At 36.0% G+C, this 17,491-nt stretch overlaps 1 protein-coding gene across 6 annotated transcripts in view; it reads right to left on the minus strand.

Moving 5' to 3' along the window:
* Positions 1-17,491, minus strand: part of AP4S1 (adaptor related protein complex 4 subunit sigma 1) — a 52,794-nt gene that overhangs the window by 12,133 nt on the left and 23,170 nt on the right. For 5 of the 6 annotated variants that reach the window (XM_074289579.1, XM_074289576.1, XM_074289580.1 and 2 more), the window contains exons 2-3: positions 4,123-4,325; positions 752-838 (exon numbers count right to left, since the gene is read on the minus strand). In XM_074289579.1, the coding sequence (XP_074145680.1) occupies positions 752-838; positions 4,123-4,260 (225 nt within the window). In that variant the 5' untranslated portion in view covers positions 4,261-4,325. Of the gene's footprint in view, positions 1-751; positions 839-4,122; positions 4,326-8,667; positions 8,691-17,491 lie in introns of those variants that run through there. The other variant, XM_074289578.1, reaches the window with a different exon arrangement.

A 17,491-nucleotide genomic window follows, 5' to 3' on the forward strand; every position in this document is an offset into this window, starting at 1 on the left:
ATAGGAATATCAGTACCCCAACAGAGGCAGGACCCAGAGTCTAATGATTTGAATATGAGAATAAAAAGTACTAATTTTAAATTCTCTCTCCCTTTGTCTACCCTCTCTCTCCCTATCTTCCTCCTTCCCTGTCTCTTTCTTTGTCTCTCTCTGTCTCTCACTTTCTGTCTGTCTCCTCTCTCTCTCTTCCTCTTTCGCTCTCTTTGTGTCTGTATGACTTTCTTTGTCTCTGTCTCTTCTATCTCACTCTTTCTCTCTGTCTGTCTCTTTGTGTCTCTTCTCTCTCTCACTCTTTCTGTCACTGCCTCTCTCTCCCCCTTTCTCTTTCTCCCCCTTCCTCTCTTCTTCCTTCCCTCCCTCCTTCCCTTACCTGCATACCTGTAATCCAACCCTCACAGTTGCAGCAACCTGATGATCGATAAGACTTTCCTGGCTGCCTGCTCTCTCCTCCATCCCTAGCTTGAACCCAGAATCAAGGCGGGGGGCCGAAGGCTGACAAAAGTCTCCACGTAGAGCCGTGACCCTGCTGTCCGAACCTGTGCGAGCAGCTTAAGGCGTCTCCACACATCTAAGCTCGAAGAGAACACCTTAAACTGCCCGTCACCCAGGGCAGCCGCGGCTCCGGCAATCTCCCTCCGCATCTCTTGTTCTCTGACAGACTATCTCCTCAGGAGGAGAGAGCGGCCCCTTACAGAACAGCCTCGGCCTCCCAAAGTCTCTTGCTTTATCACGGGCCTTCAGGGTTTCTTACCTCGGTTTCGTTGATTCCAACTACGATGAAGAGAGCAGCGTACTGCCGATATATGAGCTTAAAATCCTTATACTCGATAAAAGAGCACTAGACAAAACACATTAAATACCAGATTCTAAGTTAAGAGGGTTCTTTACAAGAACGAACCTATTTCCCACATAAAGTGCGAATGTCTGTCAATATGCTCCCACAAATGCAGATTATAGCAAGGATTAACCCCTTATTTCACCCTTCTCCTTATAGTCCTTATAGCCTTCTAAAGACTGCTCGGGTCACTTGGAGGCGGGGGAAGGGGGGGAGAGGGAGGGAGAAGGGTATGAGTGGGGGTTGAGGAAGAGATTAAATAAGGGAAAAGAAAAATCTGTCTACCCAGGAAAGAGGCTTTCATTTTTTCTTATTTCTTGGCCTGACTCCTGGGGGCCCCAGAAGACACAGTTTACGAATAATCTGCACACGGGCGATCTCTTTGCTCATTGAGGATTCCAATGTGAAAGTGACTAATCTAATACAGGGAAAATTTTATTTTCTCTGTTTTCCCTAAATCTCTTGGAAAACGACTTAAGGACTTAAAAATTTCAGAAAGTGCTTAAAAAGTCATCATAGAACTTCACATGTGAAATTTGTAAGTCAACCAGAAATCTTGATTTTGTTTTTCCAGGTAAGTAAAAGAGATAGGTATTTATCCCTTTTATGAATTATTTAAAGATAGCTTTTGTGGGCAGATGCTAGACACAATCGCCCACTGTAAACATAGCTTCATGTGAATAAATAACTATTTTCCTTTCACTATCATATGAAAAAATACCTCTCCTTTTATTTGCTTATCTACTAAAGCAATTGTAAGGAGACAAGTAGGAGAAACTATGATGACCACATCCAAGGTAGAAGCAGCTATAAGATCCCAGACCTCTTCCTTTGGAATTTAGGGTATGTTTGACCAAATCCACTCTGCAAAAGCACTTAATGGCTTTTAGCAGTAAGATGATTTGTTATTCTCAAGAGGCAAGATGCACCTGTATAATAAAATTGCAAGTCTTCATTATGGAAATTCTGAAGTAAAAGAAATTCTTCTGAATATTTTTGTGCGGGGTTGGGGGGAGGGGGAAGAAGAGCTAGAGTAATGGACATTTGCAGCTGGCTTTTTTAATCAGAAAAAAAGGTGATGATATGCACACTTCTCAGACCTGGGAGCCAGTACCATCTCTACAGACAGCTGCAGTCTTCAAAGAAAGTCAACCACTTGGGAGACTCAGAAATCTTCCTGAAGCCCCTAAGGAGTTACTGGCATAAAAAGCATCAGAGAATTTCTGCAGATAAAACAGAGGTCATCCTAGAAACTGTACTCTTGGCATTCATTTATACCCAAAAGCTCACCAGATGCAAAATGATTTCTGAAATAATTTCAGATGCTTCAAAAAGTGTACAACCATACATTCCAGAGCTCACATCTTAAAGGCTGGTTTCAAAATAATGCTTTAATTTGCTGAGTGCAGTCTTTCTGTAAAGAACTAGTCTGTTTATGTTCACTTATATTTCTATGGTTCTTAACATAGCGTTGACCAATTAACTTGGTTTTCTTCTAAGCAGGCAATTCTGATAACATGAGGTAGAATGTACCATGGGGCAAGTCACAGTAGTAACCTGGAGAGGACTTTTGATATGTTACAACTGGAAAATAAACTTAAGCCAAGAAAGGGAAACAGTTTCAATATATAAGATATGAATACTTAAACAACTTAACTTTTTTATGTTCATCTCAGGAATGGCTCATAATGTTTTGTCTCTATTTGCTTAAGAACAAAATGAACAACTGTAACATTAGCAGAGATAATTTAATAAAGCTTCTTGTTTTTATCCCAATTTTCCAGATATTTCAGAAAAAAAAGAATTGGGAGACAATCAAAGAATCGTCTAAACTCTTCATTTCACTTTACTGGGAATATATATGTAGTCAAGTATGAGTTTAATTTAATTTTTATTTTTTAAAAATATGGCATCATGGTCTACTGGGGCATACTGAATCCAGAGCAAGAGCCCCTGGTCCTCCCTCACCTCATTCCTAGCGCAGTGACCTTAGACAAGTCTGGGTCTCAGCTTCATCATCTGTAAAATGCTTATGAACAGCTAGATCAAAGCTTCTTAAACTGTGGGTTGTGACCTCACATAGGGTTGTGAAATTGCATGTAGGGAGTGGCAAAATATTTGTCATTGGGAAAAAGTTCCTGAATGCTCTAAATCCTGTAGTATCAAATATTCCACCAAGATTTAGTTATTTTTGTGAAAATAAATACTTCCAACTCATTTGTATTCAAATTTGCTTTGCTCTATAATAAGCAGTAAAATAATATATGTATACCAAAGAATTGTTTTAAAATAAATTTCTTTATGATTTATTACCAGTAAATATTTGATTTATGTACTTATTTTCTGGGTTACATAAAATTTTCTTAGGTGAAAAGGGATTGCAATTGGGAAAAGTTTAAGAAGTCCTGGGCTAGGAATAGCTAGGTGGCGCAGTGGCTAGAGCACCAACCCTGAATTCAGGAGGAAAGGAGTTCAAATCTACTCTCAGACACTTAACACTTTCCTAGCTGTGTGACCCTGGACAAGTCACTTAACCCTAGCCTCAGGGAAAAAAAAAAAAAAAAAAAAAAGAAGTCCTGGACTAGATAACTTTTAAGGTTCCCTTCTGGATCAAAGTTTTTAACCTATAAACCCTCAATATTGAAGATATAGTAGATTTACCTATTCAGGATTTTTTTCTCTGTTTTTTCCACTCAGAAATAAAAGATATCAAAAAGTTCAAATGAATGTTTTGGCAGTGGAATAAGTTATATGAAATCTTCTAGTTTCATTGTAGTTTTAGAGGCCCATTTACTGTAAAGGTAGGCAAATGGCAATGAGAATATAAACCAAGACAGAATGTCATATAATAGGCAAAAAGTAGGCCAAAAGGATTTCACTTCACTTCCAGACTAGTCTTTTAGCTTCGTTGAAAAACTAGTTTTTCCTTAGAGGACTAACAAGTTTCATGAGGAATGACTTCTAAATTAACCCAAAAAAGAGAAATACACCCATCAACATTTTAGGATAGGAGAAAGACATTTGAGTTGCCATTTCCAGTACACCATTTTTTTTAAAGGGACCATGCAAGGAATTTGCAGTGTTCTTTGGTCCTAAGGAAAGAGAAAGGAGCTGTGTTTGGGGCCCCACACTATATCTGCTACTTGGCAAATTTTTGTGAAGGGAAACAGTACCTACTGAAAAGAAAAAAAAAAAAACAACTTTAAAAAATGATCCTTCAAAAATCCTATAATAATATGTCTGGCTAGGCTGCCTACGTGAGATAAAAGAGAACCACAGAAACTTACTTGTTCCTTGGACCGTGATAAGCATGTTTTGATGACATCTGCTTCCAGAATAGTTCTTTTATTGATTTCTATATGTTCATAGTATCTAGAAAGTCTGGTCTGTCCTTGCTTATTCACCATGAGGAAAAATTTTATCATTTTTCCTGGATAGTATTTTATGTTGATAAAGCACAGAAGTATCAGCTATAATTGGATCAATATACCTGAAGGGGAAAAGACAGTATTAAAGGTAATTCAATTTAATATACATTTACTAAGAGCTTACTATATGTAAGGCATTCTGATAGATATGAGATATGTAAAAATAAATTTTTAAAAGACTAAATTTCACAATGACTCCCATTATGTTTTCTAATTATTTTTGAGGTAAATAGATTAAGTTAAATTCAGTTCAGTAGTTTTCAGTTTTTATCTGACTCTGACACCATTTGGAGTTTTCTTGGCAAAGATATAGGAGTAGTTTGCCATTTTCTTCTCCAATTAATTTGTCAATGAGAATTGCTAGGGTTACACAGATAGTATGTATCTGAGGCCCGATTTGAACTCAAAAAGATGAGTTTTCCTGACTCCAGAACTCTGTCCTCTGTTCCATCTAGTTGCTCCTGAGGTAAACAAGATACTCTCTAAATAAAATCTTTACTCCAATGGATAAATGAACCCCATCCTAGAAAGGGTACCATGTGACCTAATAAAAAATTTTTTTACTAGGTAATTAACTCCCTACAAAAGTTCTCCTCCTTATGTTTCCCTCAAATGCTCAAATAATCTCCAAAAACTATACAAGCAAACTTAAAATACTAGGAAATTTTGCCAAATTGGAGATGTTTCAAGTATGGTTCCTATGACAGATAGCATCTGCTATCTGAGGGCCAGCCTATGTAATTACAGAGAAGATCATCACTAGAAGGTGAGTTATAAAGTTATAAATCATTTGATCAAAGTAACACTTAAATAGAAAGTAAAAAAATTTTTGAAAGCCCTATTTTCTATGGTCTTCTACTTTTGCAATGACTGCAGTTGAAGAGAAAAACAGTAGGCAGAAGGTTGACTGCACTATATGTCTTGTTTTTTTTAAAGCTTGAGTTCCTTGTTCAAGCCCCAACTAGTTAACAAATCATTTTGGATAGTTAGGTCAGAACACCCCTCTGAACACCGTCTCCCCTCTAGGGGATGTGGTCCAGACTTTACCTGACAGCTGGAAGAACAGCAGCCCCCCAGGCTAACAGCCCTGCTCCCCAAGCTAGTTCTCACAGCCATTATCTGGGGGAGCATTTCCTACAGAGATCTGACCCTATACTTCTTCTGCAGGTGTTGGAGCTAGTGACTCTCTCAATAGCCATAGCAATTGAAGACCTGGAAAAGAAAGTTCTTGCCTACTTCAGTCTTTGAAATAATCAAATGATTCAAAATTGAAAATGTATGTAGCTATCAACGAAAATAACACTTAAGAAAATATATTATCAATAGTCTTGCCACTATATTTTAAGGACCACTGGATTGTTTTAGCTAACCCTTCATCTATGCTCTCTTACCCATTACAAGATTTTAAAAATTTAGTATCTGTGAACTTTAAAATATTATAAATTTAAATATATTTCATTTTATTTGAAATCCTATGTATTTTATGCATTTAAAAACATTATTCTGAAATAGGGTCTATAGATTTCACCAGACAACCTTTCCAAAAGTGATTCATAACACAGGTTTTAGGATGCCCTGCAAGGAACTGGAAACTGAGTGGATGCCCTTCAGTTGGGGAATGACTAAATTATGGTAATGGATGTAATGGAATATTATTGTTCTATAAGAAAAGATGAACAGGATGATTTCAGAAAAGCCTGGAAAGATTTACATGAACTAATGCTAAGGGAAATGAGCAGAACCAAGAGAACACTGTACACAGTAACAACTAAATTATGTGATGATCAACTGTGATTGACTTGGCTCTTCTCAGCTATGCTGAGATTCAAGGTAATTCCAGTAGATTTGGGATAGAAAATGCCATCCATATCTAGAGAGAGAACTTTAGAGAATAAATATGGATTGAAGCATACATAATATTTTCACCTTTTCTTTGGTTTGTTTTTTAGTGTGATTTTTTTTCCTTTCTGTCCTTATTTTTCTTGCACAACATGACAAATATGGAATTTGCTTAAAAGGATTGTTCATGTTTAAACCTATATCAGATTGCTTGCTATCTTGGGGAGTGGGAAGGTAAGGGAGGGAGGTAAATAATTTGGAATCCAAAGTCTTATAAAAATGAATGTTGATAATTATATACATATTTGGAAAAATAAAATACTATTGAAAAAGAAAAGAAGGAACCTCTTCCTTTTAGAATGTGAGCTTCTCAGAATGTAATAGAGATTATCTTGCTTTTCTTTCTGTATCCTCAAGTTTTAGCAGATGTCTTAGCACTGGTATTTAATAAATTCTGGCTTATTCATTCATTCATTCACTCATTCATTTGCCATTCAATGGAATAACTGAACTATGTCAATATTGACATTCTCACTATAAAGCAAAAAAAGACTATCACGAATGTAATAAACAAGACTATGTGCTCACATCAATTGCAGAAAATTAAGAGATAATGATAAAGATAATCAAGTTCTTCAAAAGAACTTGACATGTCAGCATATACACTGATGTTTAAGAAATTTAATGTGAAAATGGGCATAAGGGATAAATTATGGTTGGAAATATGCTGGAAAATATGATTTGAGATTAAGAAGTGAATAAAGACAAAAGTTAGAGGAATATTCCTACTTCTATGTCATAGATATTGTTTCCAAGAGAGACTGAAAGGTGTGAGAAACGATGAGCACCAAAATAAACAATCATAATAGTAGGAAATACATAAGTGAAAATGTGGAAGTCATTTTCTATTCTGCATATATTTGCATATTTGTTAGGACTGTTGGTTAGAACAAAATTAAAAATCAAAAGTAATCTAGAAGAAAGAAGGTGATAACAATATCTTTGACTTGATTTATTTTGTTTTTAGCCTTGTATTTTCAAAATACATGCAAAGAGTTTTCAACATTCACTCCTTCAAAATCTTGTGTTCTAAATTTTTTCTCTTCTCCCTACCCCTCTTTTAAACAGCAAGTAATCCAATATATATTAAACATGTGCAATTCTTCTATACATATTTCCACAATTATTATGCTGCACAAGAAAAATCAGATCAAAAAGGAAAAAAAATGAGAGAAAAAAAGGCAAGCAAATAACAAAAAAAGTAAAAATACTACATTGTGACTGTTTTGATTTTAATTATAACCATTTCCTAGAAAAGTTTAACTATTTTATAGCTATGACCAAAACAAGGAGACTCATAACACCCAAAAACCACAACTACCAACAAACATTTGATCTTATTGTCAAGGCAGATGCTATAAATACGACAACAAAATTGGTGTTGTTTATAAAATTCATTTTCAAAACATCAAGGAGGTAGAACAGAACCATTACAGTAGAGCAAAGAGTCACTGAAGTAAAAATGAATCTGTATAAAGTTTCACATATTATTCTATTAAACCAGATAATTCTAAGAGAATTTATGAATAATGTATGAATTATTTATGAATTATGAATATGAATGGCAAAGAATGTATGAAAAAATGGAACAGGTCTGCCAATATTTCTATAACAATCTGTTTTTGTTACTGATGTTTCCATATTTAGATTCCAACATCTTGTTTCCCAATGTATGCAGCACAAAGTGACTGTGACATCAAGCAGTGGAAGTGACATCAAGAAAATGAAGTTGAGAAGAATAGCTGAATAAGATTAATCATATAAGAAGATTTGTTCTGTAGGCAATACAATTTTTAAAGTACTGATTTTCAAAAATATCAAAAAGAGGTGAATATATCAAATAAAATTACAGATATTATTACAATAAAAAAGATGATAGGAAGATGACATCAGTAACTACTGATCCATATGACTTTTTTATTACCTTATAACTTTTATAAGAATAATTTTTTTTTAAGAATAATTGATAGGGGCAGCTAGGTGGCGCAGTGGGTAGAGCACCAGCCTTGAATTCAGGAGGACCAGAGTTCAAATCTGGTCTCAGATACTTAACACTTACCAGCTGTGTGACCCTGGGCAAGTCACTTAACCCCAGCCTGGGGGGAGGGAAGAATAATTGATAAATATATGGAGGAAATCCTTGAATTATGATATAATGATGATGTCACATTTATATATTAAGTTCTGCAATGTGCTTTAAATATATTATTTCATTGATCCTCACCAAACCCTAAGAAGTGGGTTGGTAATTGTTTGTACAGACAGTTCTGTACAGCAGACTAGATATTCCCAGTAATTGCTAGAACTATTTAGAGACTAGAAAAACCTATTGTCCTTATTCTTTTTCAATGTATTTAACTTAGTAAAGCAAAATTTAGCCTTAAAAGGTTTCCTGGAACAATAGTCACCTACATCTATGTTCAGATCACACAAAGCAATCACAGATATCTTTTTGTACAATGATACTCTGATCATTAATTTCAAAACTATGAAACATACTCATACCAAAGATGTTTACTGGTGTCATAAAAGAGGGATTCTCTTTAGGTTTAACATAACTTTCAAATGTTCCTTTTTGGTGTTGACTGCACACCCTGGAATATTACATGGCCTCTGCCCAGGGATCTAAAATAGATCAATTTAACAATTCAAACAAGTCTAATAGTAAAAAAAAAAAAAAAAAAAAAAAGACTCATGATTATCCATCTAGTTGTGACTTATTTTTACCATCATCTTTCTTCCAGTGATGCTATAATAACTATTACAGTCTCCAAAGAATCAAAACTGAGTGAGCTAAAGGGAAGTAGAGAGATACTATAGACGTAACTAAACTGTAGCATATTCCCAAAGAAGAATTTGCACATGAAGTAATTTAAAAATATCTTACAAAAGATATTATAAAATATACCATCCAATTGTATCCCTTGAACTGATGTTTGTATCCACAACATTTAGCATAGTAGGCTGGCATACAGTAAGAACTTAATAAAATGTTTGATTAAATCTTTCAGCAGAAATGCTTTATTAGCATAATTGATCCAATGAAATGCAAGTGAATCCAATAAATATTTATTGTTAAGCAACTACTATGTGGCAGTTATTGAGTGAAGTCTTAGAGACACAAAATGAAAAGCAGTTTCAGCCTTAAATAAGTTTACAAGATATTAACAGTATATCAGAGAATATGTCTCGGGTCATATAAAATGACTGATTTTTCTTATTAAAAAATTCAGACTTACTTTATGGATTTGTTCTTAGTCTACCAATGCTCTACCAATGCTCTCAACAGCTGGAGCCAATGGCTAACAGCCTCTCCCACAAGATGCTTGATTGATGGCTGATGGGTAATTATATCACGTTAGCTTTCTACCTAGGGAAGGATCTAGGGAAGGTAGGTGGTACAGTGAATGGAGTGATGGGCTTAGAATCAGAAGACCTAAGATTAAATCCATTTCAGGTAGTTTTTGACTATATATCCCTGGGCCAGTCACTTAACTTCAATTTGCCTTTAAATGAGGCTAATAATAGCACCTACTTCTCAGGAGGTTGTGGGATCAAATGAGATAATTTTTGTAAAGTGCTTAGCCAAAATACCTGAGACATAATAGTTGCTACATAAGTGTTAGCTATTATGATGTTTATCATCTGATGTTGAACATTTAGTCATTAACAGCTACCACAGGTATCAAATTCATCCATTGCTACTGAGATTCAGGTTGAAAGAATTTGGTTGTCTATTCCTAGCATAGAGTGATCCTGATTTTTAGAGAATTGTTTCTTCTTGAGGTAGTATTCCCTGTAAGAGTTATAACCTTTAATCATCTGTTTTGATTTCAATCAACAGCAAAGGACAGAGTTGAATAATCCTTACTTGCCTCTCACTTCTTTTTGTCTCCTAACTTGAGGATGGCAGCAGCAAAACTCCTACTCTAACAAATTGTACAGAAGTATGTAGAAAGGGGGAGCTAGGTGGTGCAGTGGATAGAGCACTAGTCTTGAATTCAGGAGGACCTGAGTTCAAATCTGGTCTCAGACACTTGGCACTTCCTAGCTGTGTGACCCTGGTCAAGTCGCTTAACCCCAGCCTCAAAAAAAAAAAAAAAAAAAAAAAAAAAAAAAAAAAAAAAGTATGGAGAAAAATGAGGAGTGGATATATTGAGGTTAGCCCAAGAAGACCCAGAAGGGCTAATCCTCAGAATGTCTTGTAAAATAGGATCTTGTGGAAACAGGTGTAGGTTACTAGGGCTGGGTTATTAGTCAGATGACTGCCCACCTCTAATCTTAAAGGAGAAAAATGGACCCACATGTACAAAAATATTTGTGGCAGTCCTTTTTGTAGTGGCAAGGAACTGGAAACATCAACTGGAGAATGGCTGAATAAGTTATGGTATATGAATGTTATGGAATATTATTGTTCTGGAAGAAACAGTTAGCAAGATGTCAGAGAGACCTGGAGAGCTTTACATGAACTGATGCTGAGCGAAATGCGCAGAACCAGGAGATCATTGTACACAGCAACAACAAGAGTATATGATGATCAATTCTGATAGATATGACTTTTTCCAACAATGAGATGATTGAGACCAGTTCCAAACTTGTGATGAAGAGAGACATCTACAACCAGAGAGAGGATTGTGAGAACTGAGTGTAGGTGGTAACATAGCATTTTCACTCTTTTTGTTATTGTTTGCTTGCATTTTGTTTTTTCATTTTTTCCCTTTTTGATTTGATTTTTGTTGTGTATCAGGATAATTATATAAATAGGTATGCATATATTGGATTTAATATATATATATTTTACCATGTTTAACATATATTGGATTACTTGCTATCTAGGGGAGAGGGTAGAAGGAATTTGGAACACAAGGTTTTACAAATTATCCATGTATGTTTTGAAAATTAAAAAGAATAAATTTTTAAAAATATTGTTGCAGATGACCACCCCTACACCATGTAAAATAATGACCAAAAGAGAAAATGATATAAGTTCTTTCAATTTGGAGAATTCATAGGCAACAACTGAGGAACTTGGGGTGGGAAGAGCAGAAAGAAGGGGCTTTTTATGTTTATATGTACAGTGACAACAGCTGTAATGAACCCAGATATTTAATATACAGTTTGTCTGGCAAGGTGTGGTGCTGCATTTATCCAGTTTATATATGCACTCAGAGAACAGGATGTTATTTAGAAAGGTTCCCATTCCCTTAGGACAGCTGTACCAATGGGGGTGTGTTGAGGTCACTTATCCATTCTTCCAGGAAAACAAAACTCATGGCTGTGGGTGGGATTGCAACAGTCCTGATGCACAAAGGCCCGATTTTCAGGCCTTTACTCTCCAAACAGCTGATGCTGGGAAATGACAGCAGGTGACTACATGATGAGACATTAACAACAAATTAAGACTGGCTTGGCGTATTTTTTCTTTGTTTTTTTTTCGGAAGCGTAACTATTTAAAAGCTCTTTTTAAGTCCGATGAAGAGGCAAAGGGTCATGGGCTTTTCCTCAAGACACAAGAAAGCCTTTTCTCCTTTGTTAAAGATGCCCAGAGCAAAGCCTTTGCCTTTAAAAACAGGTTGGGTGGAATATGAGGTAAAGTGAGACGTAAAGAGAGCTCACTGAGACACTTTGCCAGGGGATCAGATTCTTTCCTATTTCCCTAAGGATAGAGTTCTCACCATAAGCATTCCAAAGAAGGGCTTGTGACCCTGACACTCACCGAGAGGCTAATTTTAAAGAAGCTAGAGGCAACTAAAAGGCTTGCAAGCCCATTTCTTTGTGCAGGCCCGTCCCCCAGCACCATAGGCTAAAGAGTCCCCCATCGCAAAAGAGGGAAGAATGGTGCTTATAGACTGCCTTTCCTATAAATAAAATACATAAACCGGCACATAAAAACATAAATACGTCAGGGAACAGAGAATACTGCTAATAGAAGTCCTAGTTATTCATTAGGAAGGAAGGCGATCAAATGATTATGAAATTCAGGAAAGTAATAAGGGATATGTTGAGACAAGTGTAGGGAGTGGCAAGGAATCAGGAATTAACTTCCTCTGTTTATTGTTCAGTTTTCTATTGGGCCGTTAAGGTTTACAAAGTCCTTTCCTTCTAATAACCCGGTGAGGTAGGGGCTACACATTATTATCGCAAATCTACGAGGCACAGAGGAATGCCGTGGTTTATTCACAATCACACTGAGTGACTGAGCCTCCGAGCTCCTAAACCGGAGCTCTTTCTAGGATGCGGCAGTCCTCTCAGCTGGGAAAAACTCTTGGGCCTTTGATGGCCACCAAGTTTGAGAATCCCAAAGTGGGCGGGCCCTTCGCCCCCTTTCGCCGGACTCCCCTTAGTACCTGTGGCCGACTTAGGGCTGGCCATTTCCCTTCGGTGGGGTTAAGGAGCTTCATTTATGAAATGGAAGGGAGGCGGCCACGTGAATTTTCAAGGCTTTTCCAGCTCAGATATTCCAAAACAAGAGAGTTAGTGTTGGTGTAGGTCTTTGCAAGGCAACCATGAGGCCCCTAAAGAAAAACAATTAGAGGGAATGGTGGCAGAAACCAATCAAGAAGCCTCCTTAGGCAGATGAATTTAAACTTTTCAAAGACTACACCTAGCAAGGTGAACCGGTAAGTCTCAAGATTCTAGGGAATCTTCAGAGAACAGACTAGATCCAAGTATAAGCGGAAGGAGCTGGAGGATGATGTCATTATTTGCTCTTTTTTTCGTGTTTATATTCCTGTGGTTATCTTTCGTGGGTTAGAATGAGAGAATGTTGGAAGTGGAAGGGAACTTTTATGAAATCTAATCTAATAACTTTGTTGTATAGATGAGGATAAACATGAGGGCAGGTAAGTGATTTGTCTACATTTATACTACATATATATATATATATATATATATATATATATATATAGGCAAAGCTGGACCTATCCAGTTTGGCTCCCAAAAAAGAGTTTTTCTCTTCAGTATACCAGAATCTTTCTGCTTAGATAGATGAGGCAGGTAGAAATACACCTTTATAATTATTGATTTGTTAGTTTTGGGTGAATAAAATGGTAGAATCAAATATGTATTTTTCTGATAGTTGAAATATTAATATTAATATAAATTAAAAAGATCAAAATAGATTACCGAAATGTATAATTTGTATTTGCTAAAAATGAAAACTACATGTTGAAGATATCTTAAGTTCCCATTTAACTGTAAAAATTCTATGATTCTTGGTGTTTTGGAATAGTGAGAGCAAAGATGATCTCTGAAGAAATAAAAATGGTCCAACTCTTTCTGACTGGTAATTTATGTACATTTATCTTAAAATGTAAATCCCTTGATGAAATATTATATAATAGAATCTTGAAAAAATATTTCCAATAACCCTGGTTTTATGTGAAAATTTAAAATACTAACAGTACCACATTCTTGAAGGTCTTCAAAACCACTCCATTTTGTAAATGAAGAAAGCAAAGTTAAGATCGTGTATAACTTGCCCAAAGTCACAGAGTAAGTGAGGACTGGCGGCAAAATTCTAATCCACAACTTCCCTGATTATAGGCCTCCCATGCTTACTACTCACCAGGCTGTTCTTTCCACATAAACTATAATTCCTAAAATGAAGACTCTTGGGTAGGAAAATAAATAGTTATATAAACTGAAAAATAGTGCTTATTATGGACCATGTTTAGCATTTACACCTGCCAGATTTTGAGAAGTATGGTCTATATGCAGATTATTACAGTATGCATCTGTAAATAATTATAGGAAGCCCTTTCCTCCTCTTCCCTGATACCACATCAAAAGAGTTTAGTTAGAGTCAAAAAACCTAGATATGAGTCCAAGCTCTATTACTGAATACCTAACAGATCTTGGACTTTGACTGAGCCTCAGTTTCCTCTCTATAAAATGAGGTAGATCATTAGGGTCCTTTCCAACTAAATTTGTAATCCTAGGAGCTTCTGTGACAGTGCTTTTAAAACCCAATAATTTCTAGGGGGAGAAGAAAGTGAAGGCCATAAAAATCTTTATGGTGGTCAGCAGTGTTTTAAAAGATAATAAGTATATTATTTACTTTGACCTTAGAGATATAATGGAATTTCTTTTCTTTTTTTTCTTTTTTGGCAACCAGCTTTTTGGAACAGAGACATTACTGGCCTAGTGGTAATGTTATTGCCCTCAAATGATCACGAGTGTGTTTCTCTGCTTTTATGTTGGATCTCTCATTCAATAAAATGCAAGATAAATGAAGGCAGGGGCTTTTTTTTTTTTTTTTTTTTTTCTCTAGTGCTAAGCACTATGTCTTGAACATAGTAGATGCTTCATAAATGCCTGTTAGAACTGTTAGGCAATCCATGAATCACTTGGTTAAACTTGCTTTTGCAGATGGGTTCCATAATTGGTCTGGCTCACAAGTTTGCTCCTGGATTTAATAAGACAATATGGCAAGCTAATTAGAAGCTAGGTGGTACACCTGATAAAGCACTGCTTCTGAAGTCAAGAAGTTCTGTTGTTGCCCAGTAGTTTCAGTTGGGTCTGACTCTTTGTGACCTCATTTGGGGTTTTCTTGGCAGAGATAGTGGAGTGGTTTGCCATTTCCTTGTCCAGCTCATTTTACAGATGAGAAATCTTAGGTAAACAGGATTAAGCAACCCAGAGTCACACTGCAAGTAACTGTCTAAGGCTGAATTTGAACTTGGGTCTCTTTGACTCCAGGCTCAGCACTCCACTATGTCACCATGCCAGGAAAACCCAAGTTCAAATCTGGCCTCCAATACATACTAGCAACTTAACCTTGCCTGCCTTATTTTCCTTGGGAGGCTGCCCCGCACACAGTAAGTACTACATAAATGCCAGCTGTTGGATGTTGATGATTATCATTAGAAGCAATGCACTCCTCTGCAGTGGGTCCTACCTTTGCAATAAGGGCCTGCTCAATTCAACCTCAGACCAGTCTTTCTAACCCAGTCTCAGCTCCTAGATATATAAGAGGAAGAGAATAAAGGGCCAGTGCTGGAGTCACAGAGCTCTCTGAAGTGAGCTATGCCTCTGCCTGACAGATAGGGAGGCAGCTAAGCACTGTCCCTGATCCCTGCCAACAGTTCTTCAGAGCCTGAAATCACAGGTTCAGACCAAAGTGAAAACAAAGAAAACCTTGTGTTCCTCCCCTCACAATGTTGTAATGAAGCTCATATGAAAAATCTATATCCAGTGCTTTGTGAACTTTGAAGCACCATTTTAATCAATGGTAAGTTAAAATTGATGGGGTTAATATTTCTGATAGCAATAAACATTTGGTAAATGAGAAAAAAGAATGGTGTTCATATTGTAGGTCCTAAGATCAAATTTCTTTAGTCTTTGGGATTTGTGTTAATTTCAACAGGTAAGCTTTTCATGTGTATAAATATTCCATAATCTCTATCTTCAATCCTTACTCACCTTGACCTAGATAGCACCTCCAGATGAAACCCCCTGCAACTCATTCTTTTTCCTCCTATAATACATCCCACAGTAAAGACTGTAGGTTGGAGTAGCTCACTAGGCTGATTGTCAAAGTACATCAAATCAAAAGACATCAAATATCTACTCATCAGGCAGGCAATGAAAGACAATGGATAACTACTAATACATAAGAAAATATGCATGCTATTTGTAATTTCTTTAAAATTTCCCACAGTTTGTGAAATGTAAAATGCTACTTCTTAGCAGCAGGGGCTTTGTCCCTTTTTCATACCCTCCTTACCTTCATCCCCTCTCCCCCAACATTTCACAAGTGCTTCATGATTGATATTTTAAGTACTCATCACTTTATGAAATCATTTGCCTTTCAGTTTTTCACATGTTGAAAAAAAAAACACATTTTAAATAAAGAAAATAAAAAGTAAAATTAATCATTTCCTTCTTTATAAGATGATAGCACTGGCATAGATAATTATTTAAGGCCACTTTCAGTCCCAAAATGCTATGATTTTATGACTGGAACCTGGATTCTTGAAGACAAGTTATAAAAAGTAACTTTTTTTGGTAGTACTTTAACCTATACTAAGTACTTGCCAGTAACATTTGCTTGAAAATGCTGAGCTAAGTGATGGAATTTTCGGAGAAATATCCAGCTACAGTATTTATACTGCATATTTATTGAGAACACTGGATTCATCACGACATTCATAATGACATTTCTAAATGTCATATTTCCTTAAAATATGTGCTACTTTGCAGAATAGATGTGCTGACATCAACTAACCAATATGACAAGAATACAGAAAACATTAGAGTAGCAATTAGCAGTTCCTATTTACCATTCCATATTGACTTTGTTCTATGAACAAAACTTTCCCCTGTCTGGCTTCAAGATAAGAGAAAATAATGCTGGTTAGCAGGTAAGAAAAAATATTTTTTTTCTCCCCTCAGTTTGGGGCAGTTTGTTTCTTCCTTAAACTTGACAATTGCTTTATCTTTTTCTACACTAATATGTTGGGGGTTTTTTGGCCCCAAGCTTTTTTTCCCCTTCCATTTAAAGAGGCTCTAAAGTTCTTGGAGGATATTGTTGATAAGACTTTCTTTCCACTAATGTTTTCAGCTTGTGGAAATGTAATTTCATGAAGTCAATTTTAAAAGTTTGACTGGATTATCTTCTTTTGGGGGGGGCGGTTAGGATTCTGACTATGAATTTATGTTGCTTCTTTCAAAATTTCTGTACAGTTTTTAGATACCTGGCCTATATCCTTTGGGAGAAAGAACCAAATTGAGGACAATTGACCTAGCTGTGCTTTCCACTGATGTGTTACTTAGTAAACTCTTTTCCACACATATAAGAACAAGTGGAACAGTTTAATCAGTTTTATTGCTTTCTCAGCAGCTGAATATATTTGAATTTCCCCATTATTAGTAGGTAATGATGCATAGCCCTATCAGTTTATTAATGAAAAAAGGTTTGTTCAATTCTAATCCGAGTTGTGATATAAATCTAAAAAAGAAAGTCTGACATTTTACTGAACAGATAGTAGCTAGTAAATCTGAGAGATTTTAAATATCAAGTCTGAGAGTATTTTCCAATTTACTTAAATTATTTATGCAATTATGGCTTATAATGTGGGCATGATAACTGAGGTGAGAACATGATTCAGCCACTTATTACATAGGTGACTCTGGGTAACTCATTGAACCTCTTTAAAGTTGTGTTCTCACCTGTTTTGTGGCTCTAGATTATAGCTCTAGATTTATAAACCTATATAACTAGATATCTTCCTTCTAGCTCTATTATAATCCAAGAAATCAAGAGATGCCCTTTCTAGAAAAAAGTCTCCAAGATAGGTTGAAATCAACTTTGAGACCATGAAAGAGT

Source organism: Sminthopsis crassicaudata, chromosome 2 (genome assembly GCF_048593235.1).
Source record: "Sminthopsis crassicaudata isolate SCR6 chromosome 2, ASM4859323v1, whole genome shotgun sequence".
Classification (NCBI taxonomy): domain Eukaryota; kingdom Metazoa; phylum Chordata; class Mammalia; order Dasyuromorphia; family Dasyuridae; genus Sminthopsis; species Sminthopsis crassicaudata.